Raw genomic sequence first — 26,015 nt, 5'->3', positions numbered from 1 at the left:
GCCAAAATAACATCACTATCTTTTTATTAGGATTTCCATTGTGCCCAGCTTCTGGGAACATTAGCTCCTTCTGGAGTGAAGGCTGAGCCATGCGGAGGAGCATGCAGTTATAGTGATGGGAAGACAGGGCTTGGGGATGTTCCCCTCAGCTTACTGTCAAGTTACCTTCTGAAGAGCAGCATTGGATCCTCCATTATTACTTGAGTGCTCTCAGAGCCATTCTCACAAGTTTGTGTTCGGCCAGAAGACAAATCAGAGACCATCTCTCACAGGAGGCTACGCTTGATGGCCTTTGTTTCACCATGGATATGGAAAGGCCTTGCTACTTATACCTTGATGTTCTTATCCATGGTCATCCCAACCCATGCTACACAAACTAGAATGTTACTGGGCTTCTTAGTCACTGGCCTGAGCAGATCTGACATCCTCTCTGATCTGAGTCATTGGGTCGTGTGGCCCAGAGGGAAGAAAATTTCCTTAGTGCTAGTGGGGTCTATTGGAGATTCTGTAATCTGTTCATTTTCTTTCCTTTCAAGGTTGCTTAAAGCAGTGGCAGCAAGAAAGCAACAGCAGGGAAAATGCCTAGTCCTACCCCACTCCAGGGTGAACCATCGAGAATAGGCATGATGCATTAATACCCCCCACTCAAGGAGGCCTCTGTTGTCTGGGCTGTAAGCTAAGGGCCCAGAGAAAGATTCTGGGAAAGTTGAAACCCGGTGCTGTGGAGAAAGCAACTATTTTATTTCATTGTAAACAGAGGAGTAAAAAGGGGTCTGGTTACAGGTGCTGCCAGGATGTCCTAAAATTCTGGCATCAGTAGTGCTTTGCCTTTTAAATGACAAGTATGTATCTGTCTTTACTCTGTTGGTTTGATGGGACCTGCAGGATCACCAGAGCTGCTACCAGTCCTGCCTTGGGGTTCCTCTTGGCTTTGTGGTATTCACGGCTGGCCTGGGGCCCTGCCAGAGAGCTTCTTTTGAGCTTCTCTCTTGCCTTTAGGCTTCTTGGCACCACTTCTACTGAAGCCATGAGACCTGCAATGGTTGAGGTTTGAGGCTCAGCAGCCTAGGCACCATCCTGAACCCAGCATCCAGGGAGGTGCTCTCTTCCCAGGTGGTTTGATTCTGTGCTTCCCATATTGTTGATAGGAGTGGGGGACCCCCATATTTGGTCACTCTAACAAGGCCAGGGCGACATCCCACAGGGAGCACCAGGGCCAGAAAGGCCAGTGTCTGGCCTGCAGTCACAGTTACTTAGGCTGAGGACAAAAAGAGGCAATGTGCTCATGGCTTCAGCCATGGCTATCCTCTAAGGAAGAGCTCTTGAAACAGATCAGTATCCATGAGTGAGGAAACTGCTCCATCCCTAGGATCAAAGGGGCCTGTTGCGCAAAAGCATAGAGCCTCCATCTGCTAGGAAAGGCTGATCTCATGAGAGGAAGCCATGGAACAAATCTGAGGAGGCTATGTGGCCACAGCTATTGCCTCAGCTGACTCTCAGTCCCAAAGCTCCACTGTATCATCCAGACGTCCCTGCCTTTATACCTGAGCATGGAGAAGAGGACTGTGGGTTAAAAACAGACTGAGGGCAAGTAGTCTTCAGAGGAGCATCTGTGTAACCTCAGCCTCCCTTGACTTGGGGGTGGTGGTGCAGTTGGGGGTGACTGGGAAAAGAACTGATCTCTGCAATTTTGGGTAGCTAAGATTGAAACATTTTCTTGTACTCCTATTACAGTCACACACTAATTTCTGTACTTGGCAGAATTTCAGACAGTCACAATGATGAAAGGGCTTGAAAAGGAAAGGAAATGAGCTTCACTAGGTTTGGGTTTGGGTGGAACTCCAGGAGTCGGTGATGGACAGGGAGGCCTGGTGTGCTGTGGTTCATGGGGTTGCAAAGAGTCAGACACGAATGAGCGACTGAACTGAACTGAACTGAGGTTTATAAAAGTTTGAATGTCTCCATAAATCCTGGAGAGAGGCTCTGTGGATTAGGACACTGCAAGGGGAGACCTCAGAAAGGCGGGTTGGGACAGAGCTTCTACAACTCTTAACTGAGGGAGCAATGGAACCTCTCCTCTCCCCTTTGGTAAGAAGTTAGATGCCTGTGGAGAAGAGACTGCTTGCTTTTCTGTCCTTTTCTGCTTCCTAGGACTCCTGTGACATGGCACCCCATCTTTTGATGAGGGCATTGTCTCCTCTGGGCCCTTTGAAGCATGTCCCCACCAAGGAAGCTTGCTGTCCCAAAATAGGGAAGGGTGGTCTCAAGTGGGTCAGATCCTACTGTGGAAGAACCCTGGGGCCTGTTTTGCCAGGCCCTGAGATACAGTTGGGCTGCTCTAGTGGCCTCCAGTCGTTACCACTCACCCACAGAAAGCTAGAAGCTGCTGCTCCAGAAAGGTAGGCATCACCTTGGTCTGTGAAGGATCAGGGAACAAGAAGATGGACTTCCAATCCTTGTGACTGATAAGGCAGGAGAAAAAAGCTGTTCAGCTCTCAAAGCGTAGAGCTTGCTTTTACTCAAAATGCCTTGTCCTGAGATCAAGCAGCCCAAGGCCATTGACATAAAAGGTGATTTGCTAGGAGAGTAAGCAAGAGCCCTTGTGCTTAATGTGGTTTAATCTTCTGAGTGCAGAACCCCAGGCCGGGCTGCTTCAGACACAGTCGTTGGGCCCAAGAGTCTCGTGCTTTCTCCTTTTTTGGCTGGACTGAATAATGGCCCCTCCTACTGATTAGTCTTGGGAGTGTGGCTATGGAGTATTTACAAAGAACTGAGGATTTTGAAATGTTCGGAGCCATACACATGAACCCAGTTCATTGTCTGTCTGCTTCTTTTCAGTCCTAAATAATCCAACCCCAGAAGCTTCTTATTTGACTTTCAGGTCATGCTGTCTCTACAGGAGGAGACCATACAGTGCTCTTGCCATGCCCCAAGTTACAGCTCCCCCCATCCTCTGAGCAACCCTGAGTTGTATGTTGTCTTCTGTAGAAGTGCCTAAAGGAATGTGGATGTGTTAGTTCCTTTGTGACTGAGCCCAGCCCCTCTCAAATAACTCCTGGTACCAAGTCAGACCTTGCTAAACCTAAGTCATGAGGTTGGAAACAGAAGCTTGAACTTTAGGGCCTATGCTTACCCATAGCATATGCTGACTGGAGAACTTGGTGAGAACTTAGGAAGAACAGCCGGGGCTGAGAGGCCAGTCTGGTGGCCTTGTGGCAGCATCTCTTTGCCCCTGAAGTTCTCCCTTGCCAGGTCCAGGCCCTAAGCTTGTGGGGAAGAACATGTGGTGAGCAACGGGGAAAAACAGCAACTCAGGCCATATCTTAGTAACAGGGAGAAGGGAACACCTCCTCCTTCTGTGAGGCTTTGCTGAGACTTTCTCTGTTCAAGACAGCTGAGATGCAAATCGTCTTCTTAGCTCCAGCCTCTTATCCTCATTGTCATGTGGTTTGAAAGCAGTCCCCTTGTTTAGGGCTCTGTACGCCATACCATGGCATACTTTTCTATGTCTGCAGTTATGCTAAAGAATGGAAAAAAATGAGCCTCCTCTCCTCTTTCATTCAGGCCTGCCCTCCCTGGAGCTCAGGCTTTGGGTCTCTGTGGTAGCTGAGTTGGGTGAAGCACCTAACCCAGAAGGCTGTGACTACTGCCATCATACCTGTTCCATTTGGCCCTTGGGCTCTGGGCCATGAGCACCCACCTAAAAAACAGGGGTCAGGATGGCTCACCTTGGGTTTGGACTGGTCTGCTAAATAAAGACTTTTGGACTTAAATGACCTGGATGAGAGGTTCCTAGATTTCTGGGTCCCTGGGAGGGGCTGCCTCCCCCTTTTCTAATTGGCACTCCACAGACTAGCTCCTTCTCTGTCACCAGGAATTGGGGTTTAAATAAACAATAAATAAATAATAAGTGCAGTGGTGGTCTTTGACCATTTCCCCCACCCCAACACACCTAAGGGACACAGCACACACCTAGTAGAAGAGATGTTCAGCACAGAAGGGGTTTTCAGTGTGGGAAGAGGGCGTCTGGCAGCATCTCTAGCAGAGTATGTGAGTCTGATGTGCCCCCTTGTTAAGACTCACTTGGCCAGAGACTGACCTACTGTAAATGAAAACTGGCCAATAGAGACCCCCCCCCCCCCCCATCTATACCAGGGGCTTCACAAAAGAACTTTGGTCTTTCTTCAACAAAAAAGAAGTATCAGGTCTCTGACGGCATGGACAGCTAGGCGTGTGTGTTTGTGTGTGCATGTGTGTGCACACATATACGTGTGCAGTGGCAGGCCCAGTCTGCAGTGTGAGGGCAGGGGGTGGTCCTGGAGCAGATGCTGCCACAGCTCCCAGGGCTTCTCCACGTGGCAATGCATTTACCACCTCTGTTGTGAGGGGAATGGCGACTTCAGTGCCGCCAAGCTTAGTGATAAACTGAGATGTGGACAGTGCTCCATCCCCAGAAGTATCAGGACCAGAGGTTAGTGGGGAAAGGGAGAAATGAAGGAGGGAGAGAATGCCACTGTCCCCAAACTGAGCTTTTCTGCTCCATGCTATCCTGGGGGTTTCAGGTGAATGGCCGAACTGTTGGGGCGAGCAGCCAAGATGTAGATGACACTCTCCTGCAGGAAGGTAGGCCAATCCACAAATCTGGAGTGGAAGCAAAGAACAGATTTGTGAGGCTGGTTGCTGAGTCTGGAGGCTCAGAAGACTGGTCCCAGCAGCATGGCTTGAGCCAGGCAAAAGTCAGGGAAGTCCTGGCTTGTGCCTGAAGTGGTGCTGGCAGACTGTGCCTCCAGGCTGACAGCTAGATTTGATCCAGCCCTGTGGATCTGGGGTCAAATCTGGTTTCTGGGGTGGGCATTTGCTGTTTTGGGGTGATGGTGGGTAATGCCCAATCTTACTTGTGTGTGGGGGGATCGGGGTGTAGACAGCCAGGTAAGGAGGTGTCACTCACCTGGACTCAGGCTCTGTGGGCAGTGGGGCCTTGTCCTGACTCTTGCTGCTGCTGCTGGCTGGGCTGCTGTCTGCTATGGGACCCACATGGCTGACACTGTTGGGTACAAAGACATGTGGTTAGAAGTGGGACCGTGAAAGGTCTGCCCCTCCCACATTCTGGTGAATCCAAAGCTCTGGTGAACCCCTGGATATGCACGTCCAGACTTTTCTGACATGGGTGAGAGGGTTTGGAGTCAAGGCTGATCTATGCCTTGGCCAGTAGGAGTCACTGGCCACTATCTAATTCACAGAAGGATCCTCTCCTGGCTACTGGACGAAAGGGCTGAAGAAACAGGGAGGCAGGTACCTTTCACACCAAAGGACAAAGGAGGAGGGTAGGTGAGTGGGGGCAGGGACTGGTAGGGAGTGGACCTGACACTGCAGGAGGGAGCCTCGGTGGGGCGTTTGCAGAACCAAGAGTGCTGGGCACGGCGGCACTCGGCCTCGCTGACAGTGCTCCCGCTGCCCCGGGCCAGGAAGGCGGCTCGGGCTCGCTCCCGCTCCTTGACCGTTAGAAGCCTTAACAGAGAGTTCTGTGAAAGAAGAGAGAAATTAAGACCTTGGAGATGAAGATATTTTGTAAACTGTCAAGCCATAGAGAATCCTACCTCTATTATTATCTCTGCAACCTCCCTTTGAAGCTGCCTGGAGCCTTTCTGGTAGCACCAACATTTGCAGTGAGGTCCAGCGCAAATCAGTCTTCCTTGGGCAGTTTCCCCAGCCCAGGCACTGGATCACCTGTCACTGGCTGGAACCTGAGCCCTTTCCTGGTACTGGTTCCTGCTCAGAGAGTACCCAGTGTTCCCCCAACCTGCCTGGCATGCTTCCCAGGGCTCTGTCACCCAATATCCCACAGACATTCACCCCAGCTGGCCCTTACCTGGGGACGCAACTGCTGTAGAAGCAGGAGGGACTCGTGGGACAAAAAGTCAGGCCACTCAACGTGTCCTCGGCGTTCAGGGTCCAGGGCTGCAAACTGGCGGGCTGCCTGCTCCTCTTGCTCCTCACTTAGAGCCCTGCCACTGCTCCCTCTCTTTGCTGTCTGGTGGCGGTAGCGTAGGAAGTCCTCCAGCGTCAGGGAGCAGTCTGTGGGGAGGCACCACGTGCTAGGCATGCCCACCCTTCTCTCAGCATCTGGAGTACCTCCACTCACCTCGAGTGTGCCCTCCAGAGCCCCCACACCCACAGCTTTTGTCCAGTCTGTCTCCATAGCCAGGATAACACAGGCTGTGACCAGGGGCAGGCCAACAGCTTGCAAACAGGGTTCCATTTACACCCTTGCCCTCCAAATTCCAGATTACTCCTTTCATGGTTCATCCTAGAAAGTATGAAGGAGAAGCCTGCCTGGCCCTCTCCATTGGCAGTACCACCCAGCCTTACCAGGGATAACTTTACACTGCTGAAAGGTCTCTGTGAGGCTGTACATTTCCTCCTCAGTTAGCAGCAAGTTGAGATTGTCCTGAAAAAGAAGAAGAGCTAAATCAATGGCCATATAGACCAGAAAGAAAGGCCAAGGATCAAGAAGGGTGAAACAGTATTTCAGATGGACGGCAATTATGGGATCATTTGATCCCAGCATCTCATTCACAGTCAAGGAGACTCAGGCCCCAGAAAGGGGAAAGGACTTGCTCAGAGCTGTCCAGCTCTGGCCGGGATCATCCCCAGAATCCAGTTATCCTGGCTCCACCCTGAAGTCCCTTTTACTAAAGTAGTGGCTTTTGGATTATTCTCTGAGATAGCTTAGGGGCTCCTTGGTGGTGCCTTAGGAAGCTGCTGCAAGTGAAAAGGGGGAAAGTGGGTGGAGTTGTGAATCCTCAGCTCCATCTACCAGAGTAGCTCCATCTTTATCTATTTTACGTATCTGGCCTCTGTGTTAGACTGTGTTCAAAGAGTATTTTAGTTTAAAAAGTTTAATTCTAACTCCAGTTTCCATATTTGGTAAAACTGTTTAATCCTAAAGTTGTATCACTTTCACTCCAGAATGATTTTGAAAGAGATGCCATCATTAAAAATTTCCTAAAACCAAATGATTTTTTCTTTTTAGTGGTGCCATGGAAGTTTTAATTTCAAAAGAGCACTGATATGTTATTTTGTTAGCATTAATTTATAGTCTTACAGTCTTTAAACTACCAAAGATTCTTTACAGTAGATCATTTCCTCTCTAAAATACCAATAAAGAATAGGAGCAGACATTTCATGAATATTCATTTGTGGATTTCATGAAAAACCCAAACCATTCTTTCAGTAAATACTTTTTGAGCACCTAGTATATACTTGGCACAATGGTGTATAACATTGTGAGATGTTCAGTACAGCCGGAGTATAGAGAGTGTGACTGTGTGTGTGTGTCTTGGGAGAGGGTAGGGAGGAATGATAAATGATAAGGGAGGTGAGGTCAGCAGAAGCCTGATTGTGACGTGCCTGAAATACCTTTTATTGAGTCCTTCAAACTGGGCCTTTTTTCCTGAGAGCAAAGGGGAGTCACAGAAAGGTTTTTAAGTGTGGAGTGCTATGGTCAGTTCTTTGCTGTGTAGAGAATGGGTTACATGGGCAAAGGCTGGTGGCATGGGGGGCAGTTAGGTGGTTGATGCAATAAAGAAAAGATGAGTGGCTAAACTAAGACCTGAGAATGAAGAGAAGGGGAAAGCTCTGAGAGAGATTGGGAGGTAGAGTTCATAGGACTTGCTGACTCCCTGGATGTGAGGGGTGAGGGAGAGAAATGAGTAGGGGCTGGTAATTAGGGGGTGATGGTGGTGTTACCATTTACAGAGGCAAGGAATGGAAGGAATAATGGGTGTGGGGAAAAAGATGAATTCATTTTGGGGCATGTTGAGTGTGAAGTACTTGTGAGACATTAAGATGGATATAAGTCTAAGAGACAGGAAATTTAGGTCTGGACCCACAGATTTGGGAATTATTAATATTTAGGTGGTGGAGTAGCCACTGAAGTAGATGAAGATCCAGAGAGAGAGAATATAGTGGGAAAAGAACCCTGAGAGACACCAGCGTTTAGGTCTGGGACAAGAAACTAAGGGCACTTATTAGGAAGAATGGTCAGAGAAGGAAGTTAGGAAGAGAATCAGTAGAGGGTACTGGAAGCCAAGAAAAGAGAGTTGTACAATGCAGAGGTAATGTTAACAGAGGTTATACAAGTCAGATGGCATTTTACTGATTTTCTCTTTTCTCTGATTTCCACATTTTGTGTAAAGACTCTCACAAAAATATTCATACCCTAGAAAAAGATGGAGCGATAAGAAGTGCTAAATACATCAGAGAGGTCAAGTAAAAGATTCCTGAGAAAAGGTCACTGAACTTGACAGTTAGGTCACTGGTGATCTTAGAAGAGCCAGTTCAGCAGAATGATGGATACACAAGCCAAATTACAGGTGGCTGGGGAATCACAGGAGATACACTGCCAAACAGAGTTGCTGTGAGTGAACAAGTTAGCATTTGGAGGAGTGGTGACTAGAAGAGATTGCCTGTAGAGGAGGCTCTGCTGTGTCATATTCCAGCTGGGGAGAAGCTATTTACGTGACTAGAAGTAACTGTTCTATACTTCACTTTATGGACTTGGACAAGCCGTGCAGAATGTATTATTTGTTAGGAAGCAGAACATCTTTACTTTATCCTCGGTGGTAGCAAGAAGAGGGGATCAGCTTATAATCATTACTCTGAAATCAGTGAATAATGAAGATCTGCAGGGCAACAGATCAATAAAGCAAGACTTGAACTCTACTCAGGTTTACTGAGAAACAGACATGAATCTGTCTTTTTTATCTTCTCAAAAGTTAGAGGACATTCATGTATAATTTGCAAAGTTCTGAATCAACAGGTCTTTGTCACTTAATTCACAAAATGATTACTTCAGAGATGAAGAAAAAGGCTCCAAAGAGTTATGTAGAAAGCCAAATGGCAATCTCAGGACTAAGAACTTTTCCTGAGATAGAATCTATCCTTATGGGAAGCAAGCCAGTTAGGATTTCAGGTTGGTTTTCCAGATGAATACAACGAATGACAACTATCAACTATTAGACTAAGTGCTGTTCCAAGCAAGACTTCCCTTATAGCTTGGTCAGTAAAGAATCTGCCTGCAATGCAGGAGACCTGGGGGTTTGATTCCTGGGTCGGGAAGATCTCCTGGAGAAGGAAATGGCAATCTACTCCAGTATGCTTGCCTGGAGAATCCCATGGACAAAGGAGCCTAGCAGGCTACAGTCTATGTGTCCGGAAAAGTTGGACACGACTTAGCAACTAAACCACCACTGCTCCAAGCAGAATCAGTTTTGAATAACTGGGTCTCATCCTATCCATTCTGTCCTCCAGCTCAGTGGCTCTGAACTGGGATGTCGTGTTCCCACAGGACACATTCGGTAATATCTGGAGACACTTTTGGTTGTTGCCACTGTGGGTGGGTGTTACGGGTATCTAGTGGGTGGTGGCTAGGGATGCTGCTAAACATCCTACAATGCACACAGCCCCCAGAACAAAGAATTATTGTGCCTCAAGTGTCAACAGTACTGAGCTAGGGAAAGCCTGTCCTAGCCCTTGTGTGTACTGTTGGAACACTCTCCTCCAGGGAAAGTGCCCAGTCAGCGGCGCAGGAGCCCAGCGTCCCCGCAGCCAAGGCTCACACAGTAGTGGCAGCTCCAGCCTGTTTCCGTGTGGGCCGTTTCGGTCACCTCTGCGGCACTGTCTCCCTGGATGTAGCCCATGCGGCGTAGGCAGCCATCATGGAAAACCCTGGTGCAGACCCTGCACGGGAAGAGACTCTCGGCCGTCCAGACTTCACAGACATCACACATCTCATCATTAACGACCTGGGGAAAGATGGCAGCAGTGAACAGCAGCAGGATCCTAGGCCACCAAGCAGTGCTACCTGAATGGGGCTGAGTGTCCCTGGAGTAGCCTAGAGGAGCAACTCCAACTGAAGCCACGGTTAAGGCAATAGAGTGTTCTCCCTGGATGGTAAGAGCCAGCAGGTTTTTCCAGCTGCTCAGGCCTCTGTGACCATGTTTCTGAGCAGGGATGTGATCAGCATTTTTGGAAAGAATAATCTCTTGTGAAAGACTGTCCCAGGCATTGCAGGACCCTCAGCATCCCTGTGTTTCTTGGCACCAAATACAAGAGCAATTTCTAGTTTTGTGACCCTCTCCCTACCTCACCCAAATTTCAAAATGTCTCCTACAGAAAGCAATATTATCTCTTAGGTGCGAGGGCTGGCACAAGACCACCTCCCCCCATGGTATCATTCCTTATCACCTATTTCCTCAAGTTTTATCACTAAGTCTATCCAGGATATAATATTTTTATTCTTGGGGAAGAAATTCAAAGATTACTTTGACTCAGCTCCATCTTTCTGGTTTTGAGTCTTACTTTAACCACACCCAGGCCTCCCTGTCCTGCTCCCTGATCCTCAGAAGGTCTAAAACTGGAGGATTCTGCCCTTTGTGGACACTCACAGGCTCTCTGGGCTCCAAGCGGATATCTGGAGGCTTGTCGTCATCCAGCTTTCGGGTGGGGCGGATGAAGGCAGGGGGTGTAAAACGACTGGTCCTGTCAAACTCCTCAGGCTCCACTCCGCGCCCATCCCGGAGCCTCTCCCAGGAGGCACGGCTGGCACTGCTCTCTTCTTGGAGCGCTGGGGCACTTGCCTCTGCTTCTTTCTCTTCCTGCACCTCCTGGACAGAGCCCTCTACTGTGCCACGGCGAGACCCTGGAAGCTCACCTGTGCGTCGGACCGAAGGCCTGTCCCGCAGCCCATCCTTGAAGGCAGACACAGCCAGGCTCACCTTCTGCACCTGTTCCACTGTCTGCCGCTTGGACATCAGCACCCCCATGGCTCTGTGGACAGAAAGCAGAGGGGCCCAGACTCAGCCAATGGCTTGTCATGTTAGGCCAATGCGTTTCAACCATTCATCTCAGTGGCAAATGCTATTAAACAGCTTCTCCTTTGGTGGGGTGGACAGAGCACTTGTTAAGGAGTCAGAAGACCTTGGTTCTATTTCTGACTGGCCCTGTGACTTTGGTTTTCCTGTTGGTAAAATGAGGGTGATCTACTCAGCACACGTCACAGAGATATTATGAGAATTAACACTAGAAAAGGGGCTTGTGTAGACTAGAAAGCACTCTACAAATGTGAGATGGTATCTCTGTCTCCCTTCCTGTCCCGAAGCCAATTAGGTCTAGGGGCCCCAGGCCTCTGCTACTTTGAGATAGTTGGGAGACCAAAGAACCCAAGTCTGCCAGAGATGATCTAAGGCTGAAAGCAAGACTGCAGCTATGCCTTTCAGACTTGGGACTGAAGGAATGCTCCTCTGACAAGGGCTATACACAAGAGTCCATATCAAATGCCTACTTTTTGAGTCAGAATACATGAACTCCTATTTTTGGAGGGCTGAATGCCTCATTCAGGAAACTCTCCCACCTCATACATGTGGTCAAGGTCTCAAACACTTCCTTTGCCCTCTCTAATTAGTAGCTATGCCTGTTTATGAGTCTGTTTGTCGATCACAGACAACCTGCCCATTACAAGCTTTACAGTGCTTCTCACACTTGTAAGCCTTCACTAATGTCATGGCCACCTTTTCTGCTTTGATTCTCTGAACTGTTGAACAAAGGTCTATATTCTTTACAGGTTAAAAAGGTACATTATTCTTGCTCTTCCTCTGGAGTACCGGGCATTGGAAAGTGAAGGCACAACATGGCACAGAGCAGAGTTGGTCTGCTATTTCCTAGCCTGAAGGGTCTTAGCGGAATGCAGTTGGGGAACATCTGTTCTAAGTGGAACAGAGTCCACTTGCTCTCAATTCATCATAATCAAGGCCTATTGAACAGTAATTTGTGCAAGACACTGACAGCTTATCATTGGAAATAGAAGGCGGGAGAACAGAGTCTTACCACTCATGCTACTTAACACCAGAACTCAAAGAAAAATAAGAGTGTGCTGGAAATGCCTAAAGGAAGGTGAGACCATAAAACTGGGAGTCAGAGTGGACCTTGAAAGATGGGTAGGAAGTTATCCTCAGTTTGGGGAAAAAGGTGACAGAGGGGAGGAGGAGAGATTCAGGCTGATTAGAAGGCTACTATAATAGTCTAGGCAAGAGGCAGAGAGTTTAAACTGAAATGGTAGCAGCAGGAATGACACTGAGTTGATTTGATACTATGGAAACAGAGAAATTTAGGAATAATTGATAACTTGATTGGATCGAGGGAAAGGGTGAGAGGGCAAGTTATATTTATTTCCCAGCTTTATTGAGATGCTATTGACATATAACGCTGCTTAAGTTTAAACTGTACAATGTGATGGCCTGATCATCATATTGTGAAGTGTGTACCACAATACGGTTAGCACATTCCTTTCTCACACAATTACCATTTTGTTGTTCTTATGATGAGAATGTTAAATTCTATACTCAGCATCTTTCAAGTCCACAATATAGAACTGTTAACTATGGTCACATACTGTACCTTAGATTCCCAGATCTTTTCATCTTATAAGTGAATGTTGTACCCTTTGACCAATATCCCCCATTTCCCTCACCCCTCAGCCTCTGGAAACCATCATTCTTCTCTCTGTTTCTACGAGTTCAGTGTTTTTAAATTCCACACACAAGTGAAGTCATACAGTATTTTATTCAGGATTTCCCCACCTGACTTATTCAGATGGCAGTTTTAAATTTAAGTTTAAAACTAAGAAGAAGGGTAGTGCCATTTATGGAAATTGGGAAATAAGAGAGAGGGATGATGAAGTTGGATTTTATACATGCGGAATTAAAAATATCTCTGGGATATTCAGGTGTTACGCTATCCGCAGTTTAAAACTTCAATGGCCTTCCAAAGCTTTCAGGATAAAGTGCCCCAAATCGGTTTCTTTCTTTTCCAAAATATTTATTTGGCGGCACCAGGTCTTCGTTATAGCCCTCAGGGTCTTCTATCTTTAGTTGCAGCACATGGGATCTTTAGTTGCGGCATGCAAACTCTTAGTTGTGGCATGTGAGATCTAGTTCCTTGACCGGGGACTGAACTGGAGTCTTAGCCACTGGACCATCACAAAAGACCCCAAAATCAGTTTCTTTACCATGGCCTGTAAGGCCCTCCTCGGTCTGGTTTTCCTTTTTTATTCCATTCTAACCACACTGGTCTTCTTTTAGTCTTTTTTTGCCATGCTGTCTCCATTTTGGACCTTTGAAGATTCCTTCCTCCTGGCTAGTGCATCTTCATCTATTAGAGCTCAGTTCAACTACTGTTTCCTAATGGAAGTCACTGTCGACTCCCCAATCCACATAGAAGTGCTGACAGCACTGTGCTCTTCTGCTTGAGAACACTTATCTTTGTCATTACATATTCAATAGGATGATTATTTAATCAATGTCAGTTTCCTCTATTAGATTGTTTTTACCCTGTGTAGTATCTACCTCTACTGACTAGCAAAGTGTCTGAAAGAGAAAAGGCATTTAATAACATTTCCCAGTTAATTAATTGTGGATAAGTCTTTTTATTTTTATTTTTCAGAGACGTCTTAATACACATAAAATCTGATGACAGCGACATCTTCTTTCTAGAAACAACTATTTTATGTGCCACAATGGTGCAAATTCCTACTCTGCCTAGCTGCTTGCCCTGCTATCACTTGTTATTAAAGTAACCCAGCTCATTTTTTAAAACTTATAAGTTTACTGATAAGAAAGGAAAGATTCCATTCCCCTTTTGTAAAATTTGTTTTTAAAATTAAAATATGATTAAAGAATATTTGCTGTGAATAAGTGTCACTTACAGGATAGTAGCAACAGAGATTTATAGAGGCAAGATTTATTGATCAAATTCAGGAAACTGTTTAAGGTGATTAAAAACTCATTTTTTCCCTCAGTTGCAAACAAATATTAGATCACAGAAGAATGGTTAAATTATGGTACAATGGAAGACTGAACAGTATGAAAATCATTGAGGCAAAAGTAAATTTATTAATGTGGAAAGATGTTAAAATATATGAACATTAATGAAAAATGCAAGTTACAAAAATGCTCATGTTATCTAATCTTTGTTAAGGAAGGATGCATATGTTTTTCACATTTTTGTTAATCTGTTTTTTCTAATTTTCCTACCTTGTACATTAATTATATAATTTAAAAAGTCACAGAGGAAACTTGGTGCCTTGTTTTAGCTCTGAACCTGCTGTGACCTACGACATGTTATTCTACCGCTACGGGCTTCAGCTCTTTATCTGTTAATGTGTATGTTCGGAATATGCAGTCTTAAGCATTTAGAATGCTCATGTTCTTTTCTACATTCTTTTAAAAGTCCATGTGAGCTCATGAGCATATGAGGGTGCACATAGCCCCTGGGTGGGGCTATGGATAGAGGAGAGAGTGTGTATGTTAGAGCTTTCCTGAGGCTGTGGGCCCAGGGAATTCGTCTTTTTTTTTTTTTTTGGCTGTGTAGCATGGCATATGGGATCTTAGTTCCCCAACCAGGGATGGAACCCATGCCCCCTGCATTGGAAGTGAGGAGTCTTAACCACTGGACCACCAGGGAAGCCCCCAGGGGGTTCCTGAGGGGCTGGGTCTGTAGTCTGAAGACACTGCTCACGTGCCTTATGCACACTACTGTGCTCTACAGTTAGGTGGAAAAGCAGGTCCCCAACTTAGAGTGAGAGGAACAGGCGAGGAGAATGCAAAACTAGCGCCGAGCCCTTCACTGAGAACCTTCCTCATCATCAATTACTATTTCCAAGGCCACAGTGTTTTCCTCAGAAACCTCCATGGCATGCTTTTCACATTTTTTGACTGTGGCCCACAGTAAGATATATAGTTTATGATGTAACCCTGTACACACACAGTTATAAACACATGTTCATAGACCTATAACTGAACCCCAAGTTTTGTGAAAGAATCCTAATTTTACTACATGTCAAGCTCCCAGGTATTTTCTGTCCTCTCTATTCTAGTTCAAAGGGCAATCTTAATAGTGACTCTTTAAAATGATTTGATAATTTCATAACGGGTCTGGACCTGCAATTTGAAAAACAGCCATAGAATAATTATACATTTTTAATTAGAGAACTATGCTTTTGTTTTTTGATTTAAAGATGGTTACCTGGGTTGGGAAGATCCCCTGGAGAAAGGAAAGGCTACCCAGTATTCCCCTGGAGAAAGGAAAGGCTCCACTCCAGTATTCTGGCCTGGAGAATTCCATGGACTGTATAGTCCATGGAGTTGCAAAGGGTCTGACATGACTGAGCGACTTGCACTTTTCACCTCTGAAAGACAAGGACAACATTGTGGGGTATAAGGTATGCTTTTCCCTTGACTGGAATGATGTAAGAATTGAATTCTCAAGCCTGTCTTAAGAGTCTGTGTGGTTGGAAGGTCTAGAAAATCTGGACGGTACTATCATATTTTTTTTTAAAAAAAAAACCTTTAATTTGAAATAATTCTGGATTCATGCATGTGTGCTGTTGTGTCTCTTTGCCATCCCATGGACTGTAGCCTGCCAGGCTCCTCTGTTCATGGGACTTTTCAGGCAAGAATACTGGAGTGGGTTGCCATTTCCTTCTCCAGATACTAATATACTTTTGACTGAAGAAAACCATACTGTATAACAAGAGTTTGATCCTCTCACCTGTGGGCATATGTAAAAGAATATTTATCAGAGCATTTATTTTTACAGCTATAAAAAGGTGAAAATTACCTTAGTGGGAGAATTATTAGAGAACCTGTGATATATTCATGCTATAGAAATAAAGGGGAAAAAAACTGGTTTAATCCAATATAAACACTAGTTTCAGAGCAATGACTCTCACTGGCTGGGCATATAGAGGTATATATATATCAGAACTCTAGGAAAGGGAAGAAATAGTGGATTGAAAAAGCATATCAATTGTAATATATTTATATTTAGAAAACAAATATTAAAAGCCATCGCCTTTTTTTGGGGGGGGGTATGTAACACAGACTACAAAACAGCAGAGCTTGACAGTATTCTCCTGGTTCCTGGGGAGATATAGAAGGTGCTATCTCTCTAAACAGTTGGGGGCAAACCCCTCCCAGAAGTTGTAGTGGAAGATTCAGTAAGCAGTCATAAGACATTAGTGCTTATCAGCAAGAAGGCACAAGTTAAAAAAAAGGTTGATAAAAACGTATTTGGAGACCTGGAATAGCCATACCAAATTCATTTTTTCAAGAATGATTTATTGGAGGAAAAATCAATGGTGTGCATTTGATTCTTAGTGGCTTTTTTAGATAATAAGAACTCTGAACAAAGTCCAGTCAATTAGGAGGGTTATAGTCTGTAAGTGACCCAACTCATTAATAGTGTATTGGCAAACTAATCATAAGCATATCCCAACACATGTCAGTCCTGCGCAACCCTTATTCTCTGTAAGGATGCTAAGAATCACTATTAAGCTACTCAACTGTTAGTGATGTCACTGCAGTGGATTTTTAAGTCTGTCCTTAAAGGAATTTCAATGGAGACTGAAGATCCACCATCAAAACAGACAGACAGACATAAAAATAAAAAAACACTTTCTAGTCCTGACCATAGGATCTTCAAGGACTGCTATTCCTTTCAGTTTTCTAGGTCACCTTATGCCCACAAGGGCAGAAAATGTAGAGCAGAGGCATTAAAAAGAAGCATCAAAAATCCAAACAAGAGCCCAAGTCATTTTGCCTTGATATGGCTTTAATTTTGAGAGTCAATTGTGAGGATGCAACAGGATTAGACTTCAAGAGTGAGGCTGAAACCCTTAATGCTTAATGGAGAAGGGCTGAAACTATATACAAAAGACATCTTGATTAAAAGCAAGTATTCTGAAATACCCATGATGTGCACCTGGGGTGTTTGAGAAATTAACAAAATCAGTCCTAATTTCTGGAGAAACAAGTGGCAGTGATTAGTGATGGGTAAAAACAAATGCCTGGTGAGAAAAACCTGGCCTCTCCTGTGCTGGAAGGAGTCCTAGGAAGAAGAGTTAAAAGGAAATCAAGTTGCAAAGATGCCATAAATTATATCTAATGATTACTCCTTTTGCTGATGGGTGGAACTGGGGATTTCTGCCTCTTAACAAGGATGAAGGAGGGATAAAAAGACATTGTCCCAAGAATGATGTGACTGTCAGAGGATGTGCACTTAGAGAAGGCTTGGGAAAAAACCTCGTGGACGCAGGAGCAGGTGGTGGTGAGTAAGAGGGACAAGAAGGTAGAACAGGGCTGTCTGAGTCTATGATCTGGAGAAGACTAAAACAGATGACAACCAGAACCTTTCTTCAGGGAAGAAAAGTCTTTAGATGCATTTGTCAGGCAGTAATACATACGTGGGCAGCCTTAAATGTGTGCGTGCAAGGCACACCCATTCTCTGCAGAGCACATGCTTACAACACAGTGGGGTTATTTATAAGGGCAAAGTGGTGGGAGTAAAAGGAGGAGGGGTTGCTCCATAGCAGGAGCTGGTGGAGAAATAAGAAAAGGGAAGACAGTGAGTGAAACTCTCCCAAAGTTCTCTATAAAGATTTGTAGCTCTGAGGAGCCTGGGAAGCAGCGCTCTCCATAGGTAGGAGTCTCTTCGCTAGGCATGCTAAATGTCAAGTACATTTACTTGACTTCATATGGTTCTTGTATGGGAATGGCAGCTATTTGAAAAAGGCTCAAAACTAACTAAAAGTGATTGTTTGGAGGTTATGAGGACTTCCCTAGGCAGGAACAAGGTAAATTCCCCTCTAAGTCAGGGGACAAGGGAAAACAACCAGAATGGCTTCAGCAGATATTAAAAGGAATCCCAGTTTTTCACTGAGATTGAGAGGGAGAAAAATCTAAGTGGTTCTCACTGCCTTCCACAGAGCATGTTAACTAGGCAACAGAAGAACATGGTGTCTTATTTGAGAACATAGTGTCACTACCCTTTCACATCCTCAATGTTGGCCACAGAGACTGATCAGGCCAAATCTTCAAAGTTCGGTTCTAGAAGCTATACGATCACCTGCTCATCTCATCACATCTACTCTTCTCTCCCAGAGGGGACCTTGACTGCTGACTCAGGGCTAGCCAGGGTGAGAACAGGTGATCATACAGTAGTTGTGGGTGATTTCTCTGACCACAGGAGAGAGCTACAGAATTTTAGAATTTGGCCAGTTTCCATAACCACAGTGATTTAAAAAAAAGAGAGAGAGAGACTAAGATTACCAAAGTCAACAGTCCCCTGCATTTATGCTATATCCCCGGGCACTGTGACCAGCCCAGAGGATGGCAGTTGCTCTGAGAGCACGTTCAGTAAACTTAATAACATATCTCCTCCCTCCTCGGTTTGGGATGGAGAAATTTAGCATGAATAGCATCTGCAAATAAGGGTGAAAATTTTCAAGGTTGTTGACAATTGGCTCCAGGTAGCGTATGCCTAAAAAGTTGTCTGAGAGCCTCAGGGAAAGCCACATACCTAATATAGAAGGTGACCAGCCATAAGGATATGGAAAACCAGTAGAACCAGGGTCTCCAAAATGCAGATGCACAGCATAGTCTCTTTAAGTTCACCGTGCACATCATCAACCTTGAGACTTTAAACACAAGCAATCAAAGAGTCCCCTAACCCTCTGCAGGTCTTTGAGGAAATTCAAGCCTGAAATAGCCTGGATGATCTCCAGTGGCTGGGTGCTGCTTTAGGAATGCAGCACTTCACCACAGTGCTCATGGAGTCTATTTCTAGTCGGCCATTCTGTTGCGGGGCAGTAGCAGTCTACAGACTACTTTTAGTTTTCATGTCTACAGATCCTGAAGAGGTCTAACTGGTATCTCCCTTTTTCCCTTCTCTTTTTCTAAATGTTTATCCAGTGCAGCAGCTGGCTTCTGTCAGCCCAGGAAGATACAGTCACCCGCAACTGCACAGGGCTCTTCTGGGGTTTCCAAGGAGCAGAAGGGCTGAAGACTGAGTAAAAATGTCTTCTAGGCTTCAGCTCAAGAGAATGAGACATGAGGGAGGTGCTGTTGTTTAATATTTTCTGAAGGTCCAAAAGCTTTAATACACATGAGGACAAAATTATGGCAGGCTCTCTAGCCTCTGGGAGCCTGGGATGAGTCTTCATGAAAACCACAGTGCTGGCTTCCCACAGAAGCAGAGCTACAGTTAAGGAATAGCACACCATCAGTGATTAGCTGGTGTGATTGCATTTAGCAAGCAGAACTTTTCAGCAAGATGGAGACACTCCCTGTTCTCTGCTCTAGAGCCCTGAAGCACAGATTCAGCCCCATTTAAAGCACTCATTACACCTTAATTATCATGACTTACTTATTTGTTGATTCTACATATATTTGCTGAGTGCAGCCTACTATGTGTCAGGAAGAAATTAGGCACTTAGTAACTGTTGGTAAAAATGAATAAATGGAACCTTACTCAGCCTGTGAGAAAGCAGTGTGAGTATGTGTGCATGTAGGGGGCATAAGTTTAGGATTTAAAAAAAAAAAAGTGTTGCTTGAGCTAAATTTTGAAATATGAGTGGGAGTTACCCCAGTGGAAAAGAAAAAAAAAAACGGCATTCCAGGAAGAGATAAAAGCACATGCCAAAAAGACAAATCAAAAAACAAAACAAAACAAAAAAAAGCATACGCCAAGGCATGGAGCTATATGGGGACTCCATCATGGGTTAGATGGTATGAAGCCAGCCAGGTGCTGGAGGGAAACAGGCAAAGAAACCTGCCTTCACATAAGAATTAGCCCAAAGAACTGGTTTGAGGTAGTATGCTGAAACTGTTTGAAGGGAATATGTGTTTGGATTTCAGGGAAACCCAAATCAGAGAATTGGGTCCTCTGAGGCCAGGTAGTAGGACAGCCCTGGTAAGTCCCAGGGTTGACCAGTAAGTACCCTGCTTGGCCTTTGGCCCAACAGGAAACTCCTCTTCATGGCCTAAGAGCTGATACGTAGTGACTGTAGTGAATCTTTGGGGCTTTCCCTCTGGGAGGCCTGTAAGTCTGACTAGGAGGCTCAAAAAACAAAACGAAATGAAACAAAACAAAAAAATGGAGAGAAAGCCAGCCAGCTAGCCACCACACTGTTGTTTTAGTAAGAAGACCCCAGTAAGACGAAATATTTCTCAAAACCGAATAGAGATCATGTATATAACAGGGCTTTGTAAGTTATCCAACTCTAAGGTACTGTCATCATTATCATAGAGAAAGCCAAGAGCGTGGCCAGTTCACTCAAAGCATATGGGCAAAAAAACATTCTGGCAGGGCAATGCCTCGGGGGCTGAGAATGTGGTTGCCAGAGGAGGCACAGAACAGCAGTTGCATTTCAGTGATGCCTGGGAAAAGACATACTGTATGATGATTCCTATAGATACTCTGTAAAGCTGTACTTCTCTCTCTTTTTTCTTGTTATATTAAATGACTAGAGAAATGCAGACTGATCCTATTTGAACTCCACAAGGGCTAGAAACTCTCATATTTATCTAGCATAGTGCCTGGCAGTTGGTAGCACTTAGTAAATGTATATGGGTCTCTGAGGGGATTGCTGGAAGGGGAGGAAGAATGAAAGGAGATGTTATAATGGAAAAAATAATCATGTCTCCAGCTGGACACTGATGGTCTTGGTTTCTTGGTCCAAAGCTGGTAAGCATTTCTGTCAGAATGTGGTCATTAAGATTGAGGGGCTGGAGTGGATAATGATATTCCCATTAGAAATGAATAAAGCAATTTGGGAAATGAAGACAGCAGAAACCAAGAGCACTGCTGGAAAAAGCATGTAGGACTAGAAGATAATAGATTCTGTAGTTAAAAAGAAATATTTGCATAAATATGATCCACTTCAGAAGAGGTGTACTGGAAAAAATACAAGGAGTATGAGAAATGGGCTGGGGAAGGCCCTACTATTCAGATGTTTGAGAAAAAGGAAGCATTGTCTTGAGATGGCAAATGTAGAGGAAGAAAACCATAGGAATGTGGTCAGAGAAGATGAGGAAGATTAAAGACTGAAAAATCCAGACTCATTTGTGTGCACTTAAGTGAAATTGTGTGAGCCATGTTATCCCCTTTTATTTCTCTTTAGAGAGCTTTTTTTTTAAAAAAAGATTAAGGCCACCTGGTGACATCCTTCATACCCATTGTGGAATGATTTGATTTGCAGACTCACACTGCAATTACAGAAGAGATATTCTTAGAATTTTATAATCTTAATGTTTACCCATTGCTGGACATTAAAGAAGTGATATCTAGCACCTGGAGCCATCTAACAATTTTTCCAGGGTCATGAGTGGGTTTAGGAATAAAACTCCAGTGACAAATCTCTGAATCAGAGCAAAGATCATATTTGCAGGCTTGTTCTGATTTTCTTTAAAAAAATATATCACTGTTTATTTTGGTGTGTTAAACTGATGAGAGGGGTTTGAACTGAAAGGGGATTATAAACAACTCTCTTATGGGGAGGTGCTTAACCAATATCAGCCTTTGTCAGTTTACTTCACTGAGCAGTGTATGAGATGCCACACCCAGGTTGTTCTGTTTTCTCACAAGCCTGATCTCTCTTCTATGTAACCCCAGGAGCCCAGGCACTCTCTTCTATTAAAGGAGAATGTCACTAGGTTTGGCTATGTGGAAGTAGAAAGGAGGGGGATAGGAAAACTCTTCCAGAATGGCTCTGTGGTGAATTCTATTGCTTAGCGCCCTCACCACTCCATTTTTGGACAAGAAACCAGAGTCTATCCTTGGTCTCAAATTCACACCCTTGGGATTCAGGTGGCATGAAAGCTACCACAGCCCAGGCGGTGAGATAAGGGTGCATGACTATGTCTGGCACAGACCCTTTGCATTCCTCAGATGATGGACTCCCAGTATGCCTTCCTTGGCTTTGATCCTTTCCTGCCTCTCCCTCATCACAGAGAGGCACTGTTGGTCAGGTGTCCTGAGTGGTATCTGTGGACCAATGTCTGCTAGTGCATGTAGTCAGATGGCCACAGAGACACTGTGGGTCATGCTTCCTAACAGTGATCACTCTCTCTGTCCTTTCCCTCAAGGATTTTGCAAGCTGTGAGGGTAGTCTCAGAATACTCCATCCTCTGAAAGGTTCCACTAGTCCCCCTGAGCAAATCCCATCAAAGACCACACCCAGAGGCTTCTCCCAGACCCAATTAAGTACAGAGCCACCCAGAGGCATCATTACAGTGGGGCTGCCAGTGAAGGAGCCACACCCTGAAATCTGGGGATTCAGTGGAAATCAATTCCTGCAGTAGGCTCATCCCCAATTAAACTGTCTTCATCCACTTAATCATCACATTTACTGAGTGTGTATACCACTGCAAAGCCCTATGCTTGGTATCTTAATGCAACTTAACAAATAAATATTCTTGCTTTTGCCTCTCCTTGATACTTTTTCCCAAATAAACTTAGAAAAAACATTTCAAGATCCCATGCTTTGTGACCTTGGGCAAACTGCTAAACCTCTTTTGAGTCTAAAGTGCCAAATGTTTAAAAGGGGATAATTTCATAATGCTGTTGTAAGAATTACATGAGATGTTAAACTTCCCTGGTATAGTACTTGGCACATGGGTGCTCAATAATCTTACATATCCTTTTTTCCTTCTGTCAAAGGATCTTCTTTACAGGACCTGGCTGAGTCAGTTGTTCTACCTGATTTTACTGCTTTTTAATCTTGAGGGTCAAGCCCAGGGCCTCAAATCTCCTTTCTCTGCTTCAGAGGCATCATTGGTCCTCTCCCCTCTCTTTCATCCTGTGCTTTTATAGAAGTTCTTGCCTCCAACTTGGAGCCAACTGGACTACCACAGAGAACACGAATTCTAATGGGGTGGGGGGCGCAGCCCTACAGGACCCCTGACTCTCGACCATGAGGGAGGGACAAAAGTCAGGGCACTTTGAGCCCTGACGGAGGTCAAGGCCAAAGACCTCTGGGCATATGGGAAGTTACTCCTGGCCTGGATTCCACGGCAGGATCCTCTCCTCCCAATCAGAGGCTCCTTCCAGGCAGTTCTAGGGCACCGTCTCAGCTCCTCTTGTATACTGGGCTCCTCTGTGGGGTCCGTGCCAGGTGCAGGCTCCTAAGGCTCCCCTACGTTCCCAAATGGTCTTCCACCGAGACAATACTAGAGACCACCTTTGCCCTCCCGTAGGTACTCAGAGCACGGTCTCTCTGGGGATGGTGTCCTCCACATTGGGCCTCCCGGTGTAGCAAGCCGCAGAGAGAGCCCTGGGAGCCTCCACTAGCGCAGGGGTCTTCCATGGGGGCGGTTCCGCACACCGCCTCCGGGGCTCGCCCAAAGGGTAGAGGCAGGAACACTCGGGGTTCATCCTCTTACACAGGGACCCCTCGGGGACGGCTCCCACACAACACCTCTGAGTCCGCGGAGGGTTGCTCGCTGCCCGCAGACCCGCCCCTCACGGTGCCTGCCGGGTCCCCGCCGCCCCCGCCCCCGCTTACCGAGACCTTCTGGGTGCGGGACACGGGTCCGGGGCTGGCGGACTCTACACCGCGGACCCCGCGTCGCCCATGGCCGCTCGGAAGCCGGCGTGCAGGGACCGAGCGCCGGGAGCAGGCGGCGCGGGCGGAGCAGCAGGCTGAGGCGGCGGCGCGCGCGCCCCGAGCACACCCACCCTCCCCTCCTCGCGCGGCTGCGGCGCGTGCGCCCGCGCGAGACGACCTCCGCGGGCTGAGGGGCGCGCGCCGCCCCGCCCTCCGGCGCTGAGACGCGCGGCCTTCGCGCCTCAGCCGGCGACCGCGCGCGGGAACGAGGCGCCGAGGGGTGGCGGGAGGGCCGCGGCTCCACCTGGGCTCCGCAGCCCGACCCGACGAGCCGTAGGTCCGGGTGCCAGTGGTCGCCCTCCACCAGCGCCAGGCTCTGCGGCGCCCGGACTGCGGCAGCCCGGACGCCCGCGGCAAGGTCAGTGCCCGTCGGAGAAGGCGGCCCGGGAGTGGGCTCCGCGGGGAATGCGGCCGCTCCCAGTCCCGCCCGCGCAGTGGCTAAGCCGAAGCGTCCTGCCGCTCGCACCTGCCTGGGGAGGTGAGGATGACTCAAACAGCGGCCTCGCGGGGCTGTCTTTCCTGCCGAGGCCAGCTGCCCATTCAGGTCTCCGAGCCCACGGCCCCTGGCATCAGGGCACTCACCTTCGCAGTACCCTACGGCGAAGGGTCCAAGTGAGCCTTCACAAAGTGCTCACTGTCTGTGAGCTCTTTCCTGAGATTATTGGCCTTTCATCTCCAGCAGCAAAGTAACGTAGTTTAATGCAGCCCAGTTTTTGCTGCAGCAACCTCATACCTCAGACTGTTTGAATAGCCAGCTTGTCAGGAGGCCAGCAGTTCTGACATGTACTTCACCAAACACCACGCTCCGAAGAGAGCAAGGCAAAGACCGAGTCATAAAGCCCCCAGCACTAATGGTAAAGAAATAACCGAAAATATGCCAATGAAACGCCAAAACTTTTTATTTAAATTGTGTTTACAATTTTACCTACGTTCATTTTCTTGTGCATTCACTCCCTACATCTCAAATACAATTCATATTTTTTGAACATCTAGTGTTTGTTTCGTTCTGTTATGTACTGTAGGAGACCCTCCAAAAAAGAATTCAGTTTGTTCTTAATGTCATGAAACTTACCAATAGGGAATATAAGATAAATATTTAAAGTGGGTAACCAACAAGGACCTTAGAGCACGGGCAACTCTGCTTAATATTATGTAACAACCTAAATGCGAAAAGAACTTGAAAAAGGATACATGTATATGTATAAATGGATCAATTCGCAGTACCTGAAACTTAACACATCATTGTTAATCAATCACACTCCAGTATAAAATAAAAAGTTAAAAAAAGAAAAAAGTACTACATATTGCTATGACTTTTCAGCAAAGTGCCAGATACTATTCTAAACTCTTTAAATATATTAAATCATTAATTTTTACACCATCCTTTTGAGATTCTGTATTGTTTGTTCCTACCTTTTGCTGGTGATGAAAATGAGGCACAAAGATGGTAAGCAACTTTCTTAAGGTCCTGTAGCTAATATGTGGTAGAGGAGAGATTGAAATCCAGGTTTTCTGACATCAGACCCCAAATTCCTAACCATTTACCTGTACTGCCACTAAGAAAGAACTGGCTGCTAATCATTAATGTACAGCATTCTAAAATTACTACTTGTTTCTCAAGAGCCACTGTTCTTTTTTTTTTTTTTTTGGCTTGGTAACATGAAAGAGAACAGAGCTTTACATAATAGTCTGGGGATCCCAAACCTTCTTTATAATTACATTGTAATAGTGATTTCACAGATAGGGTTCTCTGAACAGTTTTCAGTAAGTGTTTTATTTCTAGACAGTTCGACAGGCTTAAATGGAAGATGAGGCTGTAATAGTATCACTATATAAATCTTTGTTGGTTAATTCCTTCCTTTATTTAAGGAAAAAAGTGTCTCTTGCTGAGAACTAGAAGGGGTGCAAATTAGAGTAAGACACAGTTGTTTCTTTCAAGGAGATGTGATCGCAGAGAGGAAACATAATTGACAGAGAACCATAATGCAAAACAAAAAATGAAATGTGCTCAGTAGAGGAATGAAATGCAGTGAAAGTTCCAAGGATTAGAGGGACAGATTACTTTGTGAATGGAGGTGCTTGGGTTAAGGAAAACACATGAGTATTTCCTTCAGTTGCTTCAGTTCTGTCCGACTCTTTGTGATCTTATGGATTGTAGCCTGCCAGGCTCCTCTGTCCATGGGATTCTCTAGGCAAGAATACTGAAGTGGGTTGCCATTTCCTTCTCCAGGGGATCTTCCCAACCCTGGGATGGAGCCCGCATTTCTTATATCTCCTGCATTGGCAGGTGGGTTCTTTACCACTAGTACACCCTGGAAAACTCATAATTTTCATTTAACTTACTGTTGGTATTAAAGTATTAGAGACAGTATAAAAGTTTATAGAATTCCTTTATTTTTAAATGAAAATTACATGTAGAAAGAAAAAAAAAAGGAGAACAATTACATGCAAAGTTCTCATACACTGAAGAGACAAATTTTTGTTATGTTGCAAGAGTTGTTTAGAGAGTGGAGAG

The 26,015-nt window shown here is 45.7% G+C and overlaps 1 protein-coding gene across 6 annotated transcripts; it reads right to left on the bottom strand.

Moving 5' to 3' along the window:
* Positions 1–23,520, bottom strand: PHF24 (PHD finger protein 24). Of its 6 annotated transcripts, XR_009691081.1 has the most exons (9): positions 10,449–10,936; positions 9,621–9,806; positions 6,370–6,448; positions 5,870–6,075; positions 5,362–5,522; positions 4,949–5,044; positions 3,134–4,641; positions 2,367–2,462; positions 1–1,034 (listed from the first exon to the last, which is right to left on the bottom strand). XR_009691081.1 is itself a non-coding variant. In XM_061132405.1 (8 exons), the coding sequence occupies exons 2-8, from the start codon at positions 10,824–10,826 to the stop codon at positions 4,545–4,547; spliced, it is 1,203 nt and encodes a 400-aa protein (XP_060988388.1). In that variant the 5' UTR covers positions 10,827–10,830; positions 23,399–23,520; the 3' UTR covers positions 1–4,544. The 6 variants fall into 6 exon arrangements, 3 of the variants coding, with proteins under 3 accessions (XP_060988388.1, XP_060988389.1, XP_060988390.1); XR_009691079.1 differs by having other exon boundaries at positions 2,367–4,641; XR_009691080.1 differs by having other exon boundaries at positions 1–2,462.
* Between the last annotated feature and the right edge of the window lie 2,495 nt (positions 23,521–26,015).

Source organism: Dama dama, chromosome 29 (assembly GCF_033118175.1).
Source record: "Dama dama isolate Ldn47 chromosome 29, ASM3311817v1, whole genome shotgun sequence".
Lineage (NCBI taxonomy): Eukaryota > Metazoa > Chordata > Mammalia > Artiodactyla > Cervidae > Dama > Dama dama.
Note: the sequence above shows the minus strand (reverse complement) of the source record. Positions and strands in the feature narration are given on the sequence as shown.